This window comes from Nyctereutes procyonoides, unplaced genomic scaffold, assembly GCF_905146905.1.
Source record: "Nyctereutes procyonoides isolate TBG_1078 unplaced genomic scaffold, NYPRO_anot_genome, whole genome shotgun sequence".
Classification (NCBI taxonomy): domain Eukaryota; kingdom Metazoa; phylum Chordata; class Mammalia; order Carnivora; family Canidae; genus Nyctereutes; species Nyctereutes procyonoides.
Window position 1 is genome coordinate 37,710,915 of NW_026575020.1, and position 24,146 is coordinate 37,735,060.

Here is a 24,146-nt window from a genome sequence, read left to right on the forward strand (position 1 = left end):
AGCCCTAAATAAACTAGAGGGAGGGGCAAGCTATATGAAGATATGGAGGAAGGGCATTCTAGGCAGAGGGAACCGCAAGTGCAAAGTGGGCTTGACAAGGAGGCCAATCTGTCTGGGGCAGAATGAGGGATAGAGTGAGGGAGGGAGGCATGCTGGTGGTTGGCAAAGTGGGTGGTTGGGCACCACAGACCCACACAGGGCCTTGTAGGTTAGGGAACATATGGCCTGGTTGATGCCGATTTTTCTGGTATAACAATGATATCTATCTCACAAGGGAAGAAAAGTTCTGGTTTGGGTGATAAACTACCTGGCCAACCATTTGCAGGCCACGGAGAGGGGTTTAGATCTTGTTGGGTGAGAGGGGGTAGCCCAGAGGGCATGGGGGTGCTTTGTGTGACCTGCTTCTTTTTACCTGAGTGCTGCTGGGGATGGAGTGGAAGCTGAGTGGGGTGTGAGAACAGGCAGGGGGCCAGCGAGAAGCCTGCTGTGTGCTCCACTGAGAACACAGGGTTCCTGGATGGAGCAAGGATTGACCCTCGGGGAGAAGTGGTTAGGATCTATTTTGAAAGTCGAGCTGCAGGATTTCCTGATGGGTTGGGTGTGGAGTGTGAGTGGAAGATGAGGCACAGATGACTGCAGATTTTTTGGCCAGACAGAGCGACAAGGATGCAGCTGACATTAACTGAGATGGGAGGCGGATGTGGGGAGCTGGGGCGTGGCGGCAGCGGGTGGGTAGCTGCAGTCCTACTTTGGATATGACAAGTTCACAATGACTTTGGGCATCCGCGAAGAGATGCTAAGGAGGCAGTTGGGTTTATCAGGCTGGAGCTGAAGGGAAAGTTCCAGGCTGTATCAGAAAAGCCATGGCAGGGGCAGCCCCAGTGGCTCAGCGGTTTAGCGCCACCTTCAGCCCAGGGCCTGATCCTGGAGACCCTGAATCGAGTCCCACGTGGGGCTCCCTGCATGGAGCCTGCTTCTCCCTCTGCCTGTGTCTCTGCCTCTCTCTCTCTCTCTCCTGTGTATTCTCATGAATAAATAAATAAAATCTTAAAAACAATAAAAAAATTAAAAAAAAAGAAAAGCCATGGCATTTAAGGCCAAGGACCAGGGGAGGTGGCTCACCTCATCCCTCACAAGGAAGGGTAGTATTTGTCTGGCACCTGGGAAAGATAGCCAGCCTCTGGCCTCTTCAGGCCCCCTCCTGGCCACCATTAAGGCTGAGGGGATCCACTCCACAGCCAATGGTCACCAGCACAGTGTGCTGCTGCTGAGTGGGCCATTCTGCACTAGGGAGAGAGTGTGAGTGGATGGAGGAGAGGGGAAGGAGGGTGAGCCCCAGCCCGGGGCCACCAGCGCTTGGAGTGGAGATAGGTAAGAACACTCGAATGTCCTGAAGCTGGGTGAAGACACTGGTTCAGGAAGCAGGCTTCTCATTAGGCATATTAACATGTGTCAGCTCCCAGAGTTCTTGGAACAAGCCGATGAGGCAGAGGCTGTCATTATCCCCAGGCAACTGGAGCTCAGAGAGGTGAGGGGACTTGTCCAGGGTCGCACAGCTGGAGAGCAGAGGAGAAGCCCTGCCAGCAGATTCCAGCCAGTGCTGTCAGCTGCAACACCCCCTCCTGCTTTCAGATAAGCCCTCTGGAGTGCTAGGGGCAGGTGCTGGCAGCAGGCAGGTGGGTGGAGGGTAGCAGCTGGGGAACCAGGTAGGGCTGGCGACACTCACCTCTCTTCTCTCCTTCTAGGGTTGCTGGAGAGCCAGAGGCTGGCGGGGACTACGTGAAGGTAAGAGGGGCTGGGCAGGGGACTCTGGACAGCTCAGAGCCTGCTCCATGAAGGGCAGAGTTCTTTTCTGAGCCTTCTTAGGAGGTGGACCTCACAGCCTGTTCCCAAGAAGAGCCAGTCTTGGGGGTTGGAGCGGAGCTTGGGATCTGGTTTCACTACCAAGGATCTTCTTCCCATGCCTGCCATCATTCTCTCCTGGACCCAAACATGGGACACCCTGCTGTTTGTTACCACCAGACCCCATCCACCTGCCAGCTGCACAGAGCCCTGGGATGTCTCCATGCCCAGACCCCATCCCACCCGTTCTCTGAGCATATGCTTGTGTTGAGAGGTGGGAGCAAGAAAAAATGACTCGGTTTTCATCACAGATAATGGGCTCAGCTCACATTTACCACGAATTTAATTTGTCCTGGGCACTGGGAATGTTGAGAATGCAGCTTTGAAACAATGATGATAAAGAGAGTAACATAACATTTTGAGAGCCTGCTGTGTGCAGAGCCCTGTGCTGGCTGCCAGCAATGGAAGGGAGATAGTTCTGAGCTCTGTACATGAATGAGGCCTTTGACTTCTTCCCTCATCACTGAGCAGGGAAGGCCTTCCTATACCCATTTATATATGGGGAACTTGGGGCCTGGAGATGCACAGTGATTTGCTCACAGCCACACAGCTATTACAGGGCAGAACTGAGACTGCAATCTAATGCTATTTGATGCCAAGACCATGGACAGAGTCCTTGGTCTTCTACCACCAGGAGCACGCACACTGAGCCAGGCTCAGTGTTGAGTACAGAGCATACAGCAGAGGGCTGCGAGCACCAGATCTTGTGTTCAAAGGGCTCCTGGTCCACATGGAGACTGGGAGAGAATCACACAGTGGTTTGGGCTTGTGCTTTGCAATCCAGCAGACACATATTTTAGTCCCAGATCTACCACTTACTTGCTACATTCTTTTGGGTATGTGGGGCACCTCACTGAGCCTCAGTGTTCACCTATATGAAATGGGGTAACAGCAGTTCCTCCCAACTAGGGTTGCTATGGGCTCCATAAGTCCATGCCCTTAAGTAGGGTTACTGGGCCTGGAATAGAGCAGGCTAGCCTATCTCCTGACCCCAGGGACATTCTGTCATCTGAGATGCTGCCTGTAAAGCTCTGTGTAAGTGTCTAGCGATGAGGCAGCAAGGGAAGTGCTCAGACATCTGCCCCTCCCTTTCATCAGAAGCCTCAGATAGGAAGTCATTGGAGCTCAGTAGGTAGCAGATGACTTTCTGCTTGGGAAATGGGGAGTGGAGATCAAGGAAGGGTTTCTGGAGGAGGAGGCATTGAAACCAAGCCATTGCAGTTGACCAGGAATGTTTGCCAATATCCTGTGCCCAAAGGAAAAGCTGAAAAGCAAAGATAAGCAGAAATAGGCACTAGAGTGATCCAAGCAGAGGCAAGAGGGTGGCAAGGTCAAAAAGCAAGCTGGGTGAGCCCAGGAAGTGCAGCCCAGGGCTGTGACAAGTTGAGCTGGAGCTGCTCCTGGAATCTGGGCCCTGGCTCTTCATCCAGAGCTCTTATACCACAGAAGGACAGAGGCCTCAGGGAGAACCAGCACCAAAACCAGTGGGTAGGAACATAGGGCACACATTTTAGCACCCCACAGTTCTGGGATACTTGGCAAGGTAGTGAGATCCCCATCACTGATGGTAGTAAGATCTCTGTAGTATTATTAGCTTTGTATTTTCCCTTTAGTTTATGGGGCTAAAAAATAAAAATATTATAAAAGAAATAATACCTGTTTACTGGAACTGATTAAAGGATGAAGTCAAAAGAACATGAGTTCTAGTTTCAAGTCTCAGAGGGTAGTAGAATCAATAGTCAGTTACCAATAATCCGTTCCTCCCTTGGGGTACTAGCTTCCAGAACTGCAGGGTTCTCAGACCATGATGTGAATAATTTGATTCCAAGTCAAGGGTTCTAAAGTTCCAAGGCCATAAAATTCCACGCTTTATGCTCAGAGCTTCAGATATATTTGTGGAAAACAATTGAATAATGGAGGCCTAGAAAGGTGGACTCACCTCCCTAACATCATAAGGCAGGTCAAAAGGATTTGACCCTAGGCCTGACTGACGCAGTCAGTGACGACTCTCCTTAATTTCTAGGACACAGGGTCCAGATTGTAAGACAATCAGCTTGACAGTAATAGCATGCGTTTATTGAGCACTTACTTTATGCCTGGCAACTTAACATCCATCAACTCAGCCAAGGCTCAGAAGAGTTCTGTGAGGTCAGCACAGGTAGGTTTTCCAGATGAGTGCATCTGAGCTCCAAGAGAAGGGACTGGGGGGTGGAGGTGGGGGCATCGCTAGCTGAACCCAGGTTGGTGCCCTGAGCATTGAGCCTTACTGGCTCTCTGCATCCCTAGAGTCTGGTAGATTCTCAGTCGGGTCCCTGATTCCAAATCAGGGGTGAGAAATCCTGGGCTCTGGGAGATTTCCCCAGGCCACAAAGGATTTGGTCAAACGCATGCATACAGGGATTTTTCCAGCTTTAGATATGATTTAATTCAAGTCTTTGGCCGCTCCGGGTCAGTAAAGGGTCCGGTGAGTTCGGGGAGGCAGGATCTCCCCCACCAGGCATCCCACCCCACTCCGCTCCCTCCTCCCCCCGCCACCCCCGTGACCGCCCCCCTAGGCGGGTCCTTGGCTCCGCTCCCCCGGACTCCAGGCAGCCCCGCGGGGCTGGAGCTCGGGGGGCGAGGGGCGGAGAGCGGGGGGCGGGCGGAGGGAGGAACAATGGCCCCCTCCCCTCCCCTGACCGGCTGGAGGGTGGGGTCTCCCCGCCCCGCCTCCCCGCTCCTCCCCCGGCAAGGCGATGAGGTAATCGCGCCGCCGAAAGGCACGCGCAGCCGGTGCCCAGCCCGGTCGGTCCCCGCGCCCCTGCCCCGCCGGCCGCCGCCCCCCGCACCGGCCCGGCCCCGGACGCCCGGCCCCACCATGACCGAGCGGTGCAGCCTGTGGAGCGCCCTGTCGGCCGCCGCCTGCTGCTTCTACCGCGGCTCCTTCGTGCAGGTGCAGGTGAGGGGGCGGCTGGCTCCCGCCAGGCGCTCCGGGCTGAGACCCCCGCCGCTCCGCCCCGGGCCCGGGGACCCGGGGCCGCAGCCCGGTGGCGCCTCGCAGGGTCTGGCGGGGCAGGGGCAGGGCAGGGGCTGCGGGAGGGGGCGGGGTCGCCCCAGCCTCACCTCTGGGCGCCCCGCCGCTCCGCAGGGTGAGGGTCCAGGCTGCGGCTCCTGGGACTCGGGGCTGCGGGGCTGCCTTTTCGGTCCCGCTTCCTCCGCGGGCGGAGCTGAGCTGGGGTCCCAGGTCCCGGGAGCTGCGTGCCCGGCGTCCCGCCCGTGCTCCGGCGAGCGCTCCGGCCCCTGCGGCTGACCCGGGCAACCGGGATCCCCATTGTACCGGGGGCGCCGGGCTGGGGTCCGAAGGCTGAGTGAGCGGCGGGAAGTTGAAGGGGTGCTGCGGGTCTCCGGGGCGACGGCCAGGGCGCCCGCCACTCTCCCGCCCTCCAGGTGGACCGGGGCAGGCTCGGCGCGCGGGGCTCCCAGCCCAGCCGGCCGGGCAGTGCGGGACGGTGCCGCGGCGGTGAAAGGGTTAAACGGAAGGGGGTGGAGGGGAGGACCCGGACCCCGCCTCTCTGCGGAGCATCATCTGGGGATGGCCTCGCTTGCGGTTGTCGGACCGTAGGAAGCTGGAGGGGGCTTGCCGGGCGCGGGCCGGGGGTTAAGGGTTAAGACCCTGACCGGGGGTCTCTGCGCTTTTGCCTCCGGAGCCCCCTGGGGGACGCCGGGCGCGTCACCTCTGCGCTTCCCTGGGCTCACACACACACACACGCTCCGAGCCCGCCTGAACCGCGGCCCCGCCGGCAGCGGAGAGCAGCATCCCCGCATCGGCCAATCAGGCGCGCGCAGGCGGGGAGGCGGTGAGATCATCTTTGGCCAATAGCGGTGCGCCGGGCGCAAGGATGCTGCATTCGCGCCCCAGCCCGCAACTCCCACACCCCCGCCCCAGCCTTGGGAGCTGGGGACCCCCTGATGGAGAGTGATGAGGAGGGCAGGAGGACCCTAGGGTTCCTCACTCTCAGGTGTGTAGGAGGACTAAGTTGGTTCCCCTAGATTCTCCCTGTGACCATTGGTTATGGATGGAAAAGTGGAGCCCAGTCTCCCCACCCCCTCCCGCCCCGTTTACAGATGAGGATACCCAGGCTCAGAGAGGAAGAATGACTAGCTCAAGGTCACACGGTGGTGGGCAGAGTCTTGTGGCCAGGTTCTTTATCTCACAGCCTGCTCCCCTGTTTTGCCCCATGTCCATCTTATCTTGCTCCAGCTGTGGAACTGGGGTCAATTCTCAGTTACATGCTTTTTGTCAAGGAGAAGAACCCCTGAAGGCTGGGGTACCAGTGTGCTCTCCCCTGTGACTCCCAGTCTTCCCTTCTCAGGGTGTGGTGAGGTATAGAGAGGAAGGCCAAGGACACCCAAGAATAGGGAGCGCCACACAGGAGTGTAGGTCTCAGTTCAGCCCTCAGCCTTCCTACTCTTCAGGTGTATCAGTTTCTATCCCGGGCAGAGGGCATACAGAATCCCCATTTCCAGGACCTGTACCATCTCTGACCCCCCACCATCTGTCCCTAGAGCCCTACAGGCTCCTCAAAGCCCAAATTTTCATAGGGCCATCACCAAGCAGCTCCTGCTCCAGCTTTGCTCACTTGGGGGAGTGTCTCATAGTCCTCCCAGGATCTCCATCAGAAATCCTCCGGACCCTTCCAGGCTCTTCTCCATATTCACCAATGGCTATTTAAACACTCTTTCCCCAGTTGCCACTCCCTTGCCCCGCCCTTCCCTGCCAGTGCCTGAAAAGCACTGAGCCACTCACCACACAGCAGACTGAATCTTGAAAAACCCTCTGTGGCTCTGCTGTGGCCTCTGGGTAAACCCCAGCTCCCCACGGCAGCCCGACAGCCCTGTTGCATCTGCTCCCATGTCTCCCCACTTTGATGCTCCCCACCCCCACCCCAGGACATTTCTGCCTACAGAACCCCAGCTTTGCCACTGTCTTCCCAGAAGCTCTTCCCTTCCTCCACCTGTTTGCCTGTCTGCCCCCACCTTGATGCTTTTGCTGGGCTCATTCGGTCCTTCTGCAGGCCTCTGTGGAAACATCACCTACTTCTTCAAGGACTCAACTCCCCGGCTAGATGAGGAGGGACACTCTTAGCTGTTCCCAGAGCTCTCTGTGCATCTTTGAACATTCAGAAAATTGGAGTTGCTCATCAATGTGGCTCTCCCAGAGGTCGTCTGTCCTGATGACTTTGGGGTCTCAGCTCCTGGCACAGGACCTGTCTCAGTGGGGGATTAATCACTGTTGAAATAATGAAGTCAGAGACTCTAGATATCACTGAAGCTGGCGATTAGCATGTCTCGGGGACAGTGTGGATTGGGGCAAACTAAGCAGTGTGGCAGCAGAGGGGTGGGGGATGGAGCTGTAGAGTTAGGTTCTGAGATCTTTGGAAGGTCAGAAAAGGCAGGGAGTGGATTAGAGGACCCTTGGGCCCTGGTAAGTAGCGGATCCTGGGGAGAGATTGTCACCTGGCTGAGCCAGGCCCTCTAGTACCCCCTTTCATCTGTCCTGCTGTCTGGCCAGGTTGAGGCCAGATCTACCTGTCCTAGAACAGCCACCTGTGGGGCCTGGAGTTGAGGGATGGGAGAGGAAGCAATGTTACATGTCCTCACAGTGATGAGGACATCAATGGGCTAGTCACAGTACTCTGGAGTATTGTCTCCTTTCATCCTTGCAACCCAGTGAAGCAGGTTCTGTCATAATACCCATTTTAGGAGATCCCTGGGTGGCGCAGCGGTTTAGCGCCTGCCTTTGGCCCAGGGCGCGATCCTGGAGACCCGGGATCGAATCCCACGTCGGGCTCCCGGTGCATGGAGCCTGCTTCTCCCTCTGCCTGTGTCTCTGCCTCTCTCTCTCTCTCTCTCTCTCTCTCTCTGTGTGTGTGTGTGTGTGTGACTATCATAAATAAATAAAAATTAAAAAATTTAAAAAAAATAATAATACCCATTTTACAGAGGAGGAAACTGAGGCCTAGAGAATTTACAGGGCTCAGCCAGGATTGGGGTGGGCTTTGTGGTGGGGAGTACACCTGGCAATTGGAACTCCCTTCCCTCTGCTCTTATGTATCCAGTCCTGGGCCACAGTAACCAGGAGTCTCCCCCTTGGGCAGGTGGAAGGGTGAGGTGTCCTGAGCATTATCTCCATTGAGTGATCTTTGGCTTCCTTGCTTGGCTACAGTCTCTCCATCTAGCCAGGTTTGCTTGAGATAGCAAGGAGGAAAGGACCTCGGGAATTGTAAAGGACAGGAGAGATGCCTGTGTGGGGGCCTCTGCTTCCCTGTTTATAGCTGCCTCCTCCACCCTTCCACTGTATAATTCAGCATCCCAGAATGCATCCTCAGCCATTGCAGCTCTCTATTTTTGTCCTTGCCTCTGCCTGGATACCTGCTGCCTTCCCTCCCTGATCCACCTGTAGAAATCCTGCCTCTTCCCAATGCAAGGTCAATTAGATGTTTCTGGTACAGAGTGAGTGTTTTGTTGTTACCATTCCCTCCAGAAAAGCTGCCTGGACCACTCCACCTCGCCTCTACCTTATCTTCTCCTTTCTCCAAGCCACTCTGCTCTTCTCTGCTGCCCAGTAGGGTGATGCTGACCCCATTCTGCTCAAATGTTCCTGTCGTTTTTGCTTCCCTGCCTAGACTAGCAGCTTCTTTGAGGACAGGGCCTGGTTTGTTTATTGCCTCATTTACTCCTGGCACATAGCAAAGGGCCTGGAGCACAGTAGGACTAGTTGACATTTCCTTATTCTTGCTGGGATAGGGACTCTCGGGTGTCTGAGTCTCCCCAAGGTGCTGGGATGGAAGTGGCTCACCTGGGATGGGGAGGCATTGGGAGAGAAGAAGGAAGAAGGCTTTAGACCAGATCCAACTCTTGACTGTCTCCTGCCCAGTTCTCCAAGGAGAAGTACATCCTGGATTCCTCGCCTGAGAAACTGCACAAGGAGTTGGAAGAGGAACTCAAACTCAGTAGCACAGACCTCCGCAGCCATGCCTGGTACCACGGCCGCATCCCCCGCGAGGTGAGCTGGGTGGGGGGCCCGGGCGGGACCTCAGCCCTAGACACTTCCACCCACCAACTGGGCCAGCCCTGCCTAGAGAGGCTCTGACCCGCTGCTTGGTGACTCAGTTTGAGTAGACTGCAGTGAGGTCTAGCTCTGGCATTTACTGACTGTGTGACCTTGCACCGGGCACTTCACCTCTTTGAGCCTCAGTTTCTTCTTCTATGAGATGGAGTGTAATGATAGTGCCTGCCTTAAAGGGCTGAGAACAAATGAAACAATGCAGGTAGAGTGTTTCACTTGATGTCTGACATGCAGTGGGCTCAGTGTTATTATTAGTGTTGTTATTGCCATTATTGCCACTATTATTTTTAACTGTTTTTTCGTGGGTCTATACATAAGACTTTTGTGTGTTTGGTTAGTGAGCGTCAGTGCCTAGGATTCTTAGTTTGGGCAAAATTGAGTTTCTGTGCTGAGTCATAGATAGGCTGATAGTCACCTGTTCCCTCTTTCATTCATGCTCTCAATCTTTGTCAAGCATCAACTCTTCTAGGCCCTGTGCTGAGCACCAAGAATATAGGGAGAAAATGGGTGGTGGCTTCCCCCGAGGGCTGGTAGTCCAGTCAGAGCGCCGTAGAAGAAGTGCAAGAATGGAGCATCCTGCAGGGAATGTGGGCAAGCCCTGAGATGCAGGTCAGTGAGAGATGGACAGGAGTTCACCAAGTGGGCAGAGGCGGAAGGATGTTCCAGGCAGAAAGAGCAGCGTGAGCGTACAAAGGCCGGGAGGCATGGGAGAGCACCGGGTGCTTGGAGGAATAAGGATTGGGAAGTCACTCTGTCTAACATGAGCCCCAAGAAGGAGCAGAGCTGAGACCCCTAGGTGCCCCAGACTCTGGTGTCCCTGTTCCAGAGTGTCATGTCCTCCCATTCCCGAGCTCCTGTGCACCGGACCCCACTGAATCCAAGTCACTGCATCCCCTTTCCCAAGCCTTCCAGAGCTCTGTTCCCTGTGTCCCCCCAGATCCCGGGTCTGCCCCGCCCCAGCCCGATCACTGCCTCCCACAGGTGTCAGAGACCCTGGTGCAGCGCAACGGTGACTTCCTCATCCGGGACTCTCTCACCAGCCTGGGTGACTATGTGCTCACATGCCGCTGGCGCAACCAGGCCTTGCACTTCAAAATCAACAAGGTAGTGGTGAAGGCCGGTGAGAGCTACACCCACATCCAGTACCTGTTTGAGCAGGAGAGCTTCGACCACGTGCCTGCCCTTGTGCGCTATCACGTGGGCAGCCGCAAGGCCGTGTCGGAGCAGAGCGGAGCCATCATCTACTGCCCTGTCAACCGCACCTTCCCGCTGCGCTACCTGGAGGCCTGCTATGGCCTGGGCCAGGGCAGCAGCAAGGCCGCCAGCCCCGCCAGCCCCTCAGGCCCCAAGGGCAGCCACATGAAGCGGCGCAGCATCACCATGACTGACGGGCTCACCGCTGACAAGGTCACCCGCAGCAGCGATGGCTGCCCTGCCAGGTAAGCGAGGACCCCCGACTAGGCCTTGGTCTCTCCTTTTGTCAAGTGGGAGGGATCCATCATCAGAGTGCTGCTGAGGAGCGGGAGGCCCAGCTACTCTGAACTGGTGGAATTACTGTCCTGGAGCCGTGGGGTGCAGTGAGGAAGAGGAGGGAGACAGCTGACTACAGGGTTTGCAGGTGGCCAGGCCCTGGTGACAGCCTTAGCTGTGCTGCAATGAGCTCAGCGCCCTGGGCCCTGCCACTCTCCTCTCATGACCACGTTCCTACCCATAAAGGGCCCTTGCTCAGATAGCCCCCTAGCCTAGGGGGACCCCCTGGGTGCTGTTCTGTCCCTGCAGCCACTGCCCCCCCTTCCCACCCACCTCACTAGGCCAAGGTGGTCATCAGAGCAGAGGGCTTTACAATATGCAAATGGCTGCACAGGGGATGGGATGTTCCCGGCAACAGTTTGATGACACCCAGTTGCTTCTGGGGCTGGATGAGACCAGGCCAGGAAAAGCCACAGCAGGGACTCATCACTAGTGTGCACCCGGCCCCATGCTGAGTCTGTCTGCCCCCAATCTCATCAACTCCCATGTCCTCCTGCAGGAGGTGGCTCCTGTGCATGCCCCCACTTGACAGATGAGGGAATAGGTTTAGAGAGGGGAGGCCGCCTGCAGGAGAGTGGTAGGACTGAGATTCAAACCCAGGGCTACAACTCCAAAGTCTGTACCCCTGATTTCTATGGCCTCCCTGGTTGTTTGCAAAGAGACTTGCCAGCCTGTGCCAGCAGCCCTTGGATAGGTCCCATCTCCTTAAGCCTGGGCTGGGTGCTGTCAGCCAAAGAATCGCTGGTTGGATTCTCCGTGGGCAGTAGCCACTTTGCCTGTGGTTTAGAACTAGTGACCATAATGGTGCCAGGATTTGGCATTCTGAGCACAGTGTAGGAGCAGTGAGGAGGTGCCAGCCTGGTGGGCCTGGTTCCCTCAGGTTCTTCATCCTTTCTCTAGGCCTGCTTCCCAGACAGTTCTCTAATTTGGAGGCAAGTTTCTCAGGGAAGAGAGCAGTTGTGCAGGTGGTAGACTGCACAAACACTACCCCCCCACACCTCCAGGCTTTAGTCTTATACTAGCCAATGAGTACTACAATCTCCAAACTTTTTCTGCCTTTGAAGTTCAGTCAATCTAGTATGGAGGCAGAGGTGGGGGTCCTAAGGCCAGCTGAGGACCCTGCCTGCCCTCTGGGCTCTCTGCTCATGAAAGTATCTACTCCACAGCACATCACTGCCTCACCCCCGGGAATCTATCCGCAACTGTGCCCTCAGCATGGACCAGATCCCAGACCTGCACTCACCCATGTCACCCATCTCTGAGAGTCCCAGCTCCCCCGCCTACAGTACTGGTATGGCCAGTGGAGAGGGAGGGGCAGATGGAGGAATGTTGTGGGAGTGACCTTGTGTGTGCCTGAGTGTTCTGTTGGTCTCTGGTGACTTCTGTTACAGTGTGATGTGTGTTTCTACCTCTTTACTGAGGGTGATGCCTGGGAAGGATTTACACAAAAAAAACAGCCAGCAGAACTACTGATATTGACATGCAAAACATATCCATGGCTCATTCATTCAGCAATGATTTATTGAGCCCCTACTGGGTACTAGGCACTGCGCTTGAAGTAGTTTCCGGTGCATTCCCTGGAATGCAGTGAAGTCTGCTAAAGGCTCACAGTGTTACTGAACCTGGACTCAAATGCTGTGATGTGGGCTCATGTGGCAACATGCAGCCCCCACTGGCCCAGTGCCTGCCACATGTACATGCTCTGCCAGGCCTTGCATTGGCTGGGACTTAATGCCTCCCTGATTCCAAATGGCAGGCTCAAACAGGCTAGTTGGGTTGTGTTTTTCACTTTTTTTTTCCTTTTAAATAGACTTTTTTTTTTTTTTGAGCAGTTTTAGGGCTACAGCAAAATTGAGCAGAAAGTATAGAGCATTGTGCCTTAAAAAAAAATACAAAGAAAAGTCCTGTTGTCTTTAGTAGTAGAAACATGCCACTACTTCATTGCTGGAAGAAAAAGAAAGTATTTTTAACAGGCCATATTGCGTATTGCCCATGTGGCAGGCACAGTGTGCTGGGAGGCGGGCAGCCTAGAAGGAAGCTTTGCCTGCCTGTGCTCTGTTGCAGTATTGCTGTCTACATGGTTGTCACACATTTTCCTCTGAACACAAACCCACCAATTTGTCCTGACTACAAACTTGTCCTCAAACCAACTTCCCTGAATGCAGAAGTTAAAATACCTTGCCACAAATGATTTACTGGACATTTTCTGAGTAACATGGCAGAGTGAAGTATCCAGGACTGAGGATTTAAAGCCGAGCTCTCCTATGTGCTGGGCAGTGACCTCAGGCGGGGCAGCTGACCTCTCTGAACCTCAGTCTTCTTGTAGGATGCGGATCATGGAAGTACTCACTTCCCAGGATGTTAGGGTTAAGTCTGCTAACATACAAACAAGGATCTCGCAGGCAGGAAGAGCTCAATATACATCACCTCTCATTTTGGATGATGGTTTTACTGCTGTTGACTAGTGTATGGCCAGCACATCGCCAGCTCCTGGCACATGTGTACTCAATAAATCATTGCTAATTCATTGAAAAATAACTCCACACAATGAACTCCAGCAAGTGCTTATTAGTATCCCTGAATTACGGAAAGCTCCTCCAAGTAGTTCAGTGGTTCCCTAAGGCTGCAGCAGCCTGAGGGTTGGAGCGAGCAAACTCTAGGGTCTAGGTGATTTGAAAGTATCCTGAGGCCTGGTCACTTTACCTGAGGCTGCTGGACCTGGCCTGGGTGCAGGGAGGTGGGGACATCACCCCTATAAGGTAGGTGGAGCCTGTCCTTTGAGAAGACGGTGAAGCATATTTCACTGGGTGGGGAGCTCTGGTAACTAGTCCTCTCCCTTTCTCTCCCTGCAGTGACCCGTGTCCACGCCACCTCTGCAGCTCCCTCAGCCACAGCGCTGCCTGCCTCCCCCGTCACCCGCCGCTCCAGTGAACCCCAGCTGTGTTCCGGAAGTACCCCAAAGCTGCCTGGGGAGTCGGACAAGGGTCCTTATGCCAGCCCCTCCCACACGCTCTGCAAGGCCTCCCCATCGCCATCACTCAGCAGCTACAGTGACCCGGACTCTGGCCATTACTGCCAGCTCCAGCCTCCTGTTCGTGGCAGCCGAGAGTGGGCAATGGCTGAGGCCTCTGGCCGGCAGGCCAGAAGCTATGGAGAGAGGCTAAAGGAACTGTCAGAGAATGGGGCGTCAGAGGGGGACTGGGGCAGGGCCTTCACAGCCCCTGTTGTGGAAGCCACCTCTTCCTTCAACCCAGCCACCTTCCAGTCACTACTGATCCCCAAGGATAACCGGCCACTGGAGGTGGGCCTCCTACGCAAGGTCAAGGAGCTGCTAGCAGAGGTGGATGCCCGGACGCTGGCCCGGCACGTCACCAAGGTTGACTGTCTGGTAGGTGCTGGGAAAACACTGGGACGGAAAGATCACCTCTGTCCTGTGGCTTTGGGACAGGGGTTGGGGCGGTGAGGAGTTGACCCCTAAATTCCCAAAGTATAGAGTGTGGGCTAGGATTCTAGCTTCATAGAGTCCCTCACTTGCTGTGTGACTCTGGGCTGATGACTTTACCTCTGGGCCTCCGTTTTCTCCTAAAAACAACAACTACAAAAGATATATTCTTGCTTCCTCCCTTTTGGCACTGGAACTGGGCAGTGCTGAGAGCCAGAGCTCCCTGAGGCACTGGTGAGTCTGCCCCACTGTTCCAGGGAATGTGAAAGCCGAGACTACCTACCCCCACTCCCCCTAGTGGACAAAGTAAGCAAAATTCATAACCTAAACTAAATTATCAATGCCTGGGCCTCTAAATGAATCTTTTTATTTTTTTTATTGGAGTTCAATTTGCCAACATATAGAATAACACCCAGTGCTCATCCTGCCAAGTGCCCCCCTCAGTGCCCATCACCCAGTCACCCCAACCCCCTGCCTACCTCCCCTTCCACTACCCCTTGTTCCTTTCCCACAGTTAGATGTCTCTCATGTTTTGTCACCCTCACTGATATTTTCACTCATTTTCTCTCCTTTCCCTTTATTCCCTTTCACTAATTTTTATATTCCCCAAATGAATCAGACCACATAATGTTTGTCCTTTTCCGATCGACTTATTTCACTCAGCATAATACCCTCCAGGTCCATCCACGTCTGAATGAATCTTAATACGGACCCAGACTCTCTGAACCTCAGCTTCTCCCTCTGAAGTTTGGAGGGGGGCACTGATTACTTTATTTGGGGGCCACACTGATCTCTCAGCTTAGGAAGCAAGAAAACAGCATGGAGATATTGCCCTGTGCAGTGCTAGGCGTGAACGGAGCAGTTCTAGGCCCCGCTGTGTGATCTTGGACAGGTCCTTTTCCTCCCTGGGTCTCAGGTTTGCCTTCTGGAATAAGGGTGTCCTGGCCACCTTTGGCACATAGCAAACATCTCTGGGCGTTTTCCCATTTATCCCTCATTTCACGGATATGGGGCGGGGGGGGGGGGATGAGGTTCATTTGCTCCATGGCAGAGAGTGAGAGCTGGAATTCAAACCCTGTATCCCAGCCAGGCTGTCCTCCTAGATAAAGCCCTCTGACTCCCAGATGGCCTGGGCCAGCCGCGACAGGAAATTAATCAGCCCTCTGGGCGTCCTTGCAGGTTGCTAGGATACTGGGCGTTACCAAGGAGATGCAGACCCTAATGGGAGTCCGCTGGGGCATGGAGCTGCTCACCCTCCCCCATGGCCGGCAGCTACGACTAGACCTGCTGGAAAGGTAAGGCGAGCACTTGCACGCGGACGCTCGGGGGAATGCCCGGTGCTACCTCGCTGCCCTTTGGCTGTGGCCGGTTGGCCAGAGTCTCTCCGCGCGGCTCCCCGGGTTCTGGCCACGCCGTCTCTCCATTGACGGATCGCAACTGCTCGGCGTCCCGCTCCCAACAATCCTAGTTTCCCCAAAGCCGGAGTCCTAGCTCAGGATTCATCTTTTGCACCCTCTGGACCAATCACACGCCGTGAGCCTTCGCCCCGCCCATCAGCTCCGGCTACTCTTCCTAAAAACTGTTCTGCCGGGTGAATTCCACTGATCCTTCGCGAGCTCCCCGGCCCCGCGCTCTAAAGCTTCTGGCCCCGCCCCTGACGTACACTGACCAATCAGAAGCCCGTAGCCTTGCCTTCCCTCGCTCTGGCCGCGCCCCCTCATCTCATTGACCCTTTCCAACCTATCACTTCGGCTCGGCCCTCCGCCCCTCGGGCCCCCTCGCCTCTGACCTGGCCTCTGTGACAGGTTCCACACCATGTCCATCATGCTGGCCGTGGACATCCTGGGCTGCACGGGCTCCGCCGAGGAGCGGGCAGCGCTTCTGCACAAGACCATCCAGCTGGCAGCTGAACTTCGGGGGACAATGGGCAACATGTTCAGCTTCGCTGCGGTCATGGGCGCCCTGGATATGGCCCAGGTACGGAGGGGCGCATCTCGAGCTGGGTGGGCTTCAGGTAGTCGCTGTCTGGAGGAGCCCTGGGATGCGTTCCAATCCGGAAGAACCTGGTGACTTTCAGACAGTATTGGTAAAAGGGTCACCGCGAGAACGGAGTTCTCTAAGTTGGCAATCTGCTCCAGCACCAAGTCTTGTCCCTTTTTTGGGCCTCAGTCTGCCTCCCTGCAAAATGAGTGAGGAGCATTATATGAGTTTCAGGAATAAATATAAAATGGCTATCATTTGGCGAGCACTTAATATATGCCAGGTACTACACTAAGTACTTTACAAGCATTGATTCCTTGAGAGAACAACCTTGTGAAGCAAGTGCCTTTATTGTCACATTTACTCATGGAGAAATCAAGGCACAGCAGTACTTGCCTAAGGTCACACCGTCAGAGACTGGAAAAGTTGGGATTCGAAGCAGGTCTGTTTCCAAGCCTGAACCTCATCCACACGCTACACTTGCTCGCCTATGCCTAGTCAAAAGTAACAACAGGGGCCCAGGGGCCGTGGTTCAACTCCCAGCTCTGCCACCTAATTTTGGAATGATCTTGGGCAAGTCATTCCCCTCATTACGCCTTAGTTCCCTCCTCTGTAAAGTGAGCTGTTGCAAGGCCTCATGGGAGAACGTGAAGAGCCGCCAGCACCATCCCTGGCACATGAATGGTGACTGTGATAACAATTATCCTATATCCGGGTGTCCACTCAGCAGGGTAGCTTGTGGCCCATGCAGGCCCCTTCCCTAGCTGGACGCTCACAATCTGCTCTTCCCAGATTGCCCGGCTGGAGCAGACATGGGTCACGCTTCGGCAGCGATACACGGAGGGTGCCATCCTCTATGAGAAGAAGCTCAAGCCATTTCTGAAGAGCCTCAATGAGGGCAAAGGTACCTCCCCCACCTTGCTGTGTGACCTCAGGCAGGCTCCAACCCCTCTCTGGGCCAGCAAAGACCAGTGTGGACGAAGATGAGAGCTATGGAGCTATTCTTGCGCTCACTTTCTGCATTTGGCAACCGTGTGAGCCGTAGCCAAGAACAGGCTGCAGTGGTGTCAGCTGGAGGAATCCAAAAGTAGGGGGCTTGTCTTGGGAGTTGGGAGCCCTGGGGGCTCAGTCAGAGATCTCAGGCAGACCCTCCCCCGGTGCACCTGCTTGCCAAGGTTTCTAAGCGCCTGCCTCCCTCCCTGCAGAAGGCCCACCGCTGAGCAACACCACGTTCCCCCATGTGCTGCCACTCATCACTCTGCTGGAGTGTGACTCCGCCCCTGCTGAGGGCCCTGAGCCCTGGGGCAGCACAGAACACGGCGTAGAGGTGGTGCTGGCCCACCTGGAGGCTGCCCGCACAGTGGCGCACCATGGAGGCCTGTATCACACCAACGCTGAGGTCAAGCTGCAAGGTGAGTCACAGGTCACATCCAGGAGGTGCAACAGTCACCACCCTCCACCAGAGTTGCTCTCCCTTCTCCTCCAAAGGTCCCTTCACATTTCTCCATTCCTCTGTCCTGCCCCGCTCCCCAACTCCTTGTTCTTATGCCTGTTTGCCACTCACTTACCAGTTCAACTGTTAGTGGAAGGGCCCAGGGTGGTGGTGGAAGGGCGCAGATGATTCAGTGAGCACCAGAGCTATGTCTTTTTCTCTGAGCTTCTGTTTTCTCATCTGGGAAGTGGATGTCCTAATGGGATTGCTTTACCAGGCTGTTTGCAAAGCACTTTGGCCTGGGGCTGAGACACACCTGCCCTGCCTTAGGGGAGCTCCCAGGCCAAGTGGGGAGGGGGAACACCCTTGTGAAAGGACCGGAGAGGGAGTGGCTTCAGACAATCCATCTTTTACTGCTTTAGGCATTATTAAATCAGGAAAGTTCATTGTAGGCAAATTGGAGATTACAGTTGAGCAAAAAGAAAACACAAAAGCACCCACAATCACCCAGAGGCAAATGGTGGGAACATTCTGGTGTTTGTCTTTCCTGCCTTTTTCTTTTTCAGAAAGAACCAAAAAATTGTTTTTACTTACAAAAATTTACTTGCAAAATGCATACATTTCTAAAGAAAAATTTTGGAACTTACTGAAAAAAATACAAAAAAGAAAAGAAAAATCCTTTCAAACTGACATTACTATTTTATCATCCAGTAACTTAAATATTATATGGTGCAAACATGGTCATGTTCATGGACAAAGCTTGTTGGATTCTTAGTGGAGCTGGGAGAAGGGTCTGTAGGAGCGGGACCCTGAGAGATGTGTTGGGGATGGTAGTCCCCTGACCCCTGTGCCCTGTCTTGTAGGGTTCCAGGCCCGGCCAGAGCTTCTGGAGGTGTTCAGCACAGAGTTCCAGATGCGCCTCCTCTGGGGCAGCCAGGGCGCCAGCAGCAACCAGGCCCGGCGCTATGAGAAGTTTGACAAGGTTCTCACAGCCCTGTCCCACAAACTGGAGCCTGCTGTCCGCTCCAGTGAGCTGTGACCCCCGTGGACCTCTCCCCTGTGCAGCTGTGGGCAGCAACAGGGAGAGGGGCACAGACCTCTCCCCAGAGCACCCCAGAGACACTGTGATCAGCTCGAGAATGTTCTCGGCCCAAACCAGGATCTCCCTTGCACCTCCAGGGTCCTGCATGGACCCCGGGCTCCATCCCACCTACTATATGCCCACCAAGTCTCCCTTCAGGAAGCACCAAAACCCTGTTCCTCCTTCCAGCTTTTGCTTCTCCCCTTCCTGCTGAGGTGCCCCGTGTCCGAGCCATGGGAGGCTTCCTCACACCTCCTCTTTCTTTGGGCGTCTGCCCTCAACGGACACCAAGGCCTCCACCTGGTTGTAAATATGTCTGTTCTGTAAATAGATGTACAGAGGCCATGTTCTTTCTTTCATATAATAAACTTTTATGACTCTTTCTTCTGTCTCTCAGGGGCCCCAGGGGGTGGAACAAAGCGTCTCTTCTCTCAGGTGAAAGGTGGAAAAATTCAACAGTAAATACTTATTTAGCACCTGGTATGTTCCAGATTCTACTAGGAGCTGCCAATACGGAAACACAGTCCCAGTCCTGAAGGAGCTTGCAGACCAGTGGGGGAAAGAACCAGCCAATTCCAAGCAAGGGGAGAAATCCTGGCAGGGCCCCTACTCTCACCCCATGTCCTGCTTTGGGAAGCCTAGCAAAGTTTCCCACAAATGCACAACCAAGCATTCCAGATGTTTGGGGCGGAAGGGCTTGTTGAAATTTACGATTTCACCTCTACCCTGAAAAACAGAACTGGGGGGAGAAGGGGCCCTCCCAGCATCACAGCAACAGAATGAGGACGGCTGGCACCAGGGTGTCCTGATCTGGAGTTCTTTCCTTTTCTCAATAGAGGAAACTACTTATTTCTTTTCAGGCTCTGAAAGGGCCTTAGAAGAGGTGTGTGTGTGTGTGTGTGTGTGTGTGTGTGTGTGTGTGTGTGTGTGTAGGTGGGTAGGTCAGGGAATCTCTAAGAAAGGTCATGAAAGCAGTTGTCTGGATTCCATGGGTAGGAGAGGTGGGCAATGTGGATCAACACGATTCCCCTCCAGGCTGGATACCTGGGGAGCCTGTTTACTGAGTATGAGATGTCCTCTGAAGGAGAGAGGCTGGATAACAGTGCATTAGATCTTTGGCAGCATCCTGACTTGGGTTCAGTTCTATTATTTACTAGCTGGGTGGCCTTGGACAAGAGGCTTAACCCCTTGGATCCCAATTTCCTCCTCAATAAAATGAGGACAATAACAAAATCGGTTCCTTAGGATTGATGTTAAAGCACTAGGGAATAGTAGCTGCTAGGTAGGGGACTGCCGTATATCATACATAATGGATTGCCAATAATTATTTATTGATCACTTTCCGAGTCAAAACTCTTTATGTGCTGTACCTCATTGAAATATCATTTCTGGGATCCCTGGGTGGCGCAGCGGTTTGGCGCCTGCCTTTGGCCCGGGGCGCGATCCTGGAGACCCGGATCGAATCCCACGTCGGGCTCCCGGTGCATGGAGCCTGCTTCTCCCTCTGCCTGTGTCTCTGCCTCTCTCTCTCTCTCACTGTGTGCCTATCATAAATAAATAAAAATAAAATTAAAAAAAAAAGAAAGAAATATCATTTCTCTGTATGGCGGGTAAAGCCATCAGAAGACATCGAAGGCACCTAACACTAACCGCACATAGTAGGTGCTCACCAAAAGCTGTATTACTGAGCGCTCTTTCATCATATAAAAAAGAGAGCATGGAAAAGGCGCTTTGCAAGGTTTAAGGTGCCGCATAACTTTTTGCTGCAATTGTCATGTCACCTTTTGTGGTCATAATCCTTTATTATTCTTTTGGCGCTATTATAGTCGCCTAGTTACCGTGGCCAAGGAAACGCGGCCCGCCGTCCTGGATTAGGGCGGTTCGCGGACTCCCCCTAGAGGCTACCTTCCGGTCCTGCGGCGGGAGGACGGCTCGGGCCTTTCTGGGGGAAGCCGGGAATTGTAGGCTACGGAAGGCGGCTGTCGAGGAGAGATGCACGCCGGGAGTTGCGGTCCTAGGGAGGGGCGGTTGGCCCACGCCGGGCTCCCGCCTCATCCGCATGGCGGCTGCGAGTCTCGGCTGCAGGCCCTGGGGCTCGCTCCTCGGGTTGCTGGGGCTGGTGGCGGCCGCGGCCGCCGCCTGGGATCTGACTTCGCTGCATTGCCACTTCGGCGCCTTCTGCGAATGTGACTTCCAGCCCGACTTTCAGGGTGAGGGGCCGCAGGAGCCCGGAGCAGAGGGGCCGGCTGACCGGGGAGGCCTCGGCCTGTGGGGTTGCGCCCGGGCCACCCGGGGGGCAGAACCGAGGGGCGGGACCCGCAGGCTTCCGGGTGGCACGGGCCGGAAGTGGGCCCGGCTTGAAGGACCGAGAGCCTGGAGCAGCGGGCTGGGGGCGACGGTGTGGGGAAGCCTGTTTGGAGTCCAGGCAGAACCCTGTCAGGATGGAGAGGGCCTTGGGGGGAGGATTGGGCCTCCACAATGGACTGGCCGTCAGGGGAGATACCTGCCTTGGGCATGGGTAGGAGTCTTGGGCCGACCCTGTTGACAGCTCTCCACCACTTATAGCTGAGCGCAGTGCAGAGGGCCAGCTGGTGGGGGCGCTGCCAGGTCTGAGGGTGGCTGCTGCAGCCGGAGACCCCAAGGGCCCCACTCCCTATCCGAAGACAGTTTGTAAAAATGTCCCAGAACACAGGGATCCCTAGACCAGGTTTCAGACGTGACTCCTCCCCACCCCCTTCGGTGCCAGTGGTGGGTCTTCAGCTCTGATACTGCCCTTCTTGTGGCCCTAGGTCTGGAGTGTGACCTGGCCCAGCACCTGGCCGGCCAGCACTTGGCCAAGGCACTGGTAGTGAAGGCACTGAAGGCCTTCGTGCAGGACCCAGCACCCACCAAGCCACTGGTCCTCTCCCTGCACGGCTGGACAGGCACCGGCAAGTCCTACGTCAGCTCCCTGCTGGCTCACTACCTCTTCCGGGGTGGCCTCCACAGCCCCCACGTACACCACTTTTCCCCCGTCATCCACTTCCCTCACGCCAGCCACCTGGAGCGCTACAAGGTAGGCTGGTGGCATCCTGGACCACCGTTCACCTGCATGTTGGGGTGCCAGACCTTAGGGAGTGAATGAGTCCCAAGTCCAGAGAGGGAAAGTCACTTGCTCCAGGTCACACACCCAGTTGGAGCCTCAGGCCTCAGGACCCATCACGAACAGAGCTTGAGATGGACAAAGGACATGAGATTATATAGTTGCAGGTATTATGTATTGAGCATTTACCTTTGCCTGTCTGCATTACCTTCTTTCTGTAAAGTATGGTCCCAATTTGAGGCTCAGAGTAAGCATCCAGCAAATAGTAGCTCTCATTACTATCATCGTTGTTGATTGCAGGGTACTTTCCAGGCTGGTCTTTGTCAGCTGTCAACATTATTGAGAAGGTTCAGGAAGCATAAAGGAACCTTCCTCTGTTATGGAAAGTAGGAGATATCAGAGGAGGAGTCCTGAACAGGCAGATGTGAGGCCTGGGTTTGAGTCTGTTTGCTTGCTGACTTGCTGTGTGTGTGAACTTGAACGAGTCTCTGACCCCTCAGGGCCACAGTTTGGCCACCAGCCCCACGAAAGGGTTAGTTCTCTCTGGGAGACCAGACCTTCCTGGGAAAAGGGGTTCTTACCATGGGAAGAAGTCTGAATTAGAGGAGTATCTCCAGGTACCTTCAAACTCCTGCCTCTTCCCTGCAGAAGGAGCTTAAGAGCTGGGTCCAGGGGAACCTCACAGCCTGCAGCCGCTCCCTGTTCCTCTTTGACGAGATGGACAAGCTGGCCCCAGGCCTGATGGAAGTCCTGCGACCTTTCCTGGGCTCCTCCTGGGTTGTGTTCGGGACCAACTATCGCAAAGCTATCTTCATCTTCATCAGGTGGGCCCAGCTTTGCAGCAGCATGATGGGGGATATTTGTCCAAGGTCTCAGCTATCCAGTCTTGGCCTGTGGTCCCATACCAGAGTACCTTTCCCCTGGGGCCCAGTTGGTGTTTCCCAAAGCCCCTTAAACTCTGGCTGTGACACTGTATATTCAGATTTTGACAATCTCAAAGCTCACTCTGGGCTCAGTCTTTGGGATCCTCACTGTTTCTTTGTGGAAGCCCTGCCAGGCTAAGTGTTTTCCCTCCTTTGTGGCCAGGAGACATAGACCTGGGGAAAATAGGACTTGAATTCTAGTCCCACCTCTAAGAGTTCTAGCCATGTTTTCTTGGGCAAATCTCTTCACCTCTCTGAACTCCCATCTCCTCTTCCACACAGCAGGTTTATTAATACCCCACTGTCCTCCTAGAGGCTGGGGGAGGGAAAGTCAGTTAAGGGACCCAAAAGTGTTTTGTAAACTTTAAAGTGCATGGCACATCCAGATGAATCTCCAGGCATCACATGGTAGACAAAACCTCTGGAGAGGGGAAGTGGTTCCTATGGGGTGTTTTCAGTGGATTTGGCTCCTGCTGAACTGGGTCTCCAGGCTCATGTCACGTTGGGTGGCACATGGGAAGTAAGAGCCAAATCCTGCCCCGCCACCACGGTCTGAGCCACGGCCTGCGTCCCCCCATGGGTTTCAGCAACACTGGCGGTGAGCAGATCAACCAGGTGGCACTGGAGGCGTGGCGCAGCCGCCGGGATCGGGAGGAGATCCGCCTGCAGGAGCTGGAGCTGGTCATTTCCCAGGCTGTGCTGGACAACCCACACCGTGAGTTCAGCTGGGGAGGCCCACCCTGGGGTGACTTCGGCAGGCTGAGGCTTCACACCCACATTGCCTGGGCCGGGCCAGCTTCTCCCTGGGTCTGGTGCTCTACCCACTGTCATCGGGATTTCTCAGGCCAGGCTTTGGCACACCCAGCTGTCATACAAGCTCCTGGAACCCAATACAGACCCTTCCCCCTTTGCCCCTTTCTGCAGATGGCTTCTGGCACTCCGGCATCATGGAAGAGCACCTCCTGGACGTCCTGGTGCCCTTCCTGCCACTGCAGCGGCACCATGTGCGACACTGTGTGCTCAACGAGCTGGCCCAGCTGGGCCTGGAGCCGAGGGAAGAAGTCATCCAGGCTGTGCTGGACAGCACCACCTTCTTCCCCGAGAAAGAGCAGCTCTTTTCCTCCAACGGCTGCAAGACTGTGGCTTCCAGAATTGCCTTCTTTCTCTGACTCTCCATATGGTGTCCTTGCCCTCCTCTGCCTGGCCAGGCTGTGCAGGAAAGCCAGGGGCCTCCTTGGTAGGGACCCTTTTCCTGACCCTCTTGGGGAGCAAGACCCAGAGCCCAAAGCGAAGATGAGGAGGCATCTTGGCCTTTGCTTCCTTCCCTACGGAACCACTGGTGACCCCAGAACTTCAGTGAGCCTTGACCTTGCCCTCAGCCTAAGCCTTCTTAAGATGTGAATTGTAACTCAGGGACTATGGCTCATGGCTGCTCTCTCCCTCTTCTGTCTGTGACTCTCGGCCCCTTGCTCTGGCACCATCTTCTCAACCCTCCACACCCCATGTCCCTCCATACCCTGTGTCCCAGTACCGGAAAGTCAAGCCGAAACTTCTCAGTCTTTGTGAATATAGAGATTCAAGCTGCCGCTTAGGCCTGGTTTTTAAGGTTTTTAATTTTATAAGAGAACAAATACAATAAACTTAGCCATGGGACCAGAGGAATATT

General features: G+C 54.9%; 2 protein-coding genes across 5 annotated transcripts in view; both read left to right on the forward strand.

The window, feature by feature from the left end:
* SH2D3C (SH2 domain containing 3C) overlaps positions 1-18,858 on the forward strand; it is a 30,606-nt gene extending 11,748 nt beyond the window's left edge. For 2 of the 4 annotated variants that reach the window (XM_055335397.1, XM_055335405.1), the window contains 10 exons: positions 1,746-1,785; positions 8,819-8,947; positions 9,992-10,449; positions 11,707-11,831; positions 13,393-13,928; positions 15,162-15,277; positions 15,788-15,959; positions 16,755-16,866; positions 17,168-17,374; positions 18,258-18,858. In XM_055335397.1, coding sequence (XP_055191372.1) covers positions 1,746-1,785; positions 8,819-8,947; positions 9,992-10,449; positions 11,707-11,831; positions 13,393-13,928; positions 15,162-15,277; positions 15,788-15,959; positions 16,755-16,866; positions 17,168-17,374; positions 18,258-18,433 — 2,071 coding nt within the window. In that variant the 3' untranslated portion in view covers positions 18,434-18,858. Of the gene's footprint in view, positions 1-1,745; positions 1,786-4,734; positions 4,841-8,818; positions 8,948-9,991; positions 10,450-11,706; positions 11,832-13,392; positions 13,929-15,161; positions 15,278-15,787; positions 15,960-16,754; positions 16,867-17,167; positions 17,375-18,257 lie in introns of those variants that run through there. The other 2 variants (XM_055335423.1, XM_055335416.1) reach the window with 2 other exon arrangements.
* Positions 18,859-20,490: 1,632 nt separating this feature from the next.
* On the forward strand, positions 20,491-24,142 carry TOR2A (torsin family 2 member A). Its single transcript, XM_055337994.1, has 5 exons — positions 20,491-20,685; positions 21,265-21,530; positions 22,206-22,381; positions 23,068-23,195; positions 23,405-24,142. The coding sequence occupies exons 1-5, from the start codon at positions 20,535-20,537 to the stop codon at positions 23,647-23,649; spliced, it is 966 nt and encodes a 321-aa protein (XP_055193969.1). The 5' UTR covers positions 20,491-20,534; the 3' UTR covers positions 23,650-24,142.
* The last annotated feature ends 4 nt before the right edge of the window (positions 24,143-24,146 follow it).

Coding starts and splice junctions, on each gene's coding strand:
- TOR2A (XM_055337994.1), top strand. CDS start 20,535: ATGGCGGCTGCGAGTCTCGGCTGCAGGCCCTGGGGCTCGCTCCTCGGG. Junction 20,686..21,264: donor CTTCCAGCCCGACTTTCAGG/GTGAGGGGCCGC, acceptor TTGTGGCCCTAG/GTCTGGAGTGTGACCTGGCC. Junction 22,382..23,067: donor GCTATCTTCATCTTCATCAG/GTGGGCCCAGCT, acceptor CATGGGTTTCAG/CAACACTGGCGGTGAGCAGA.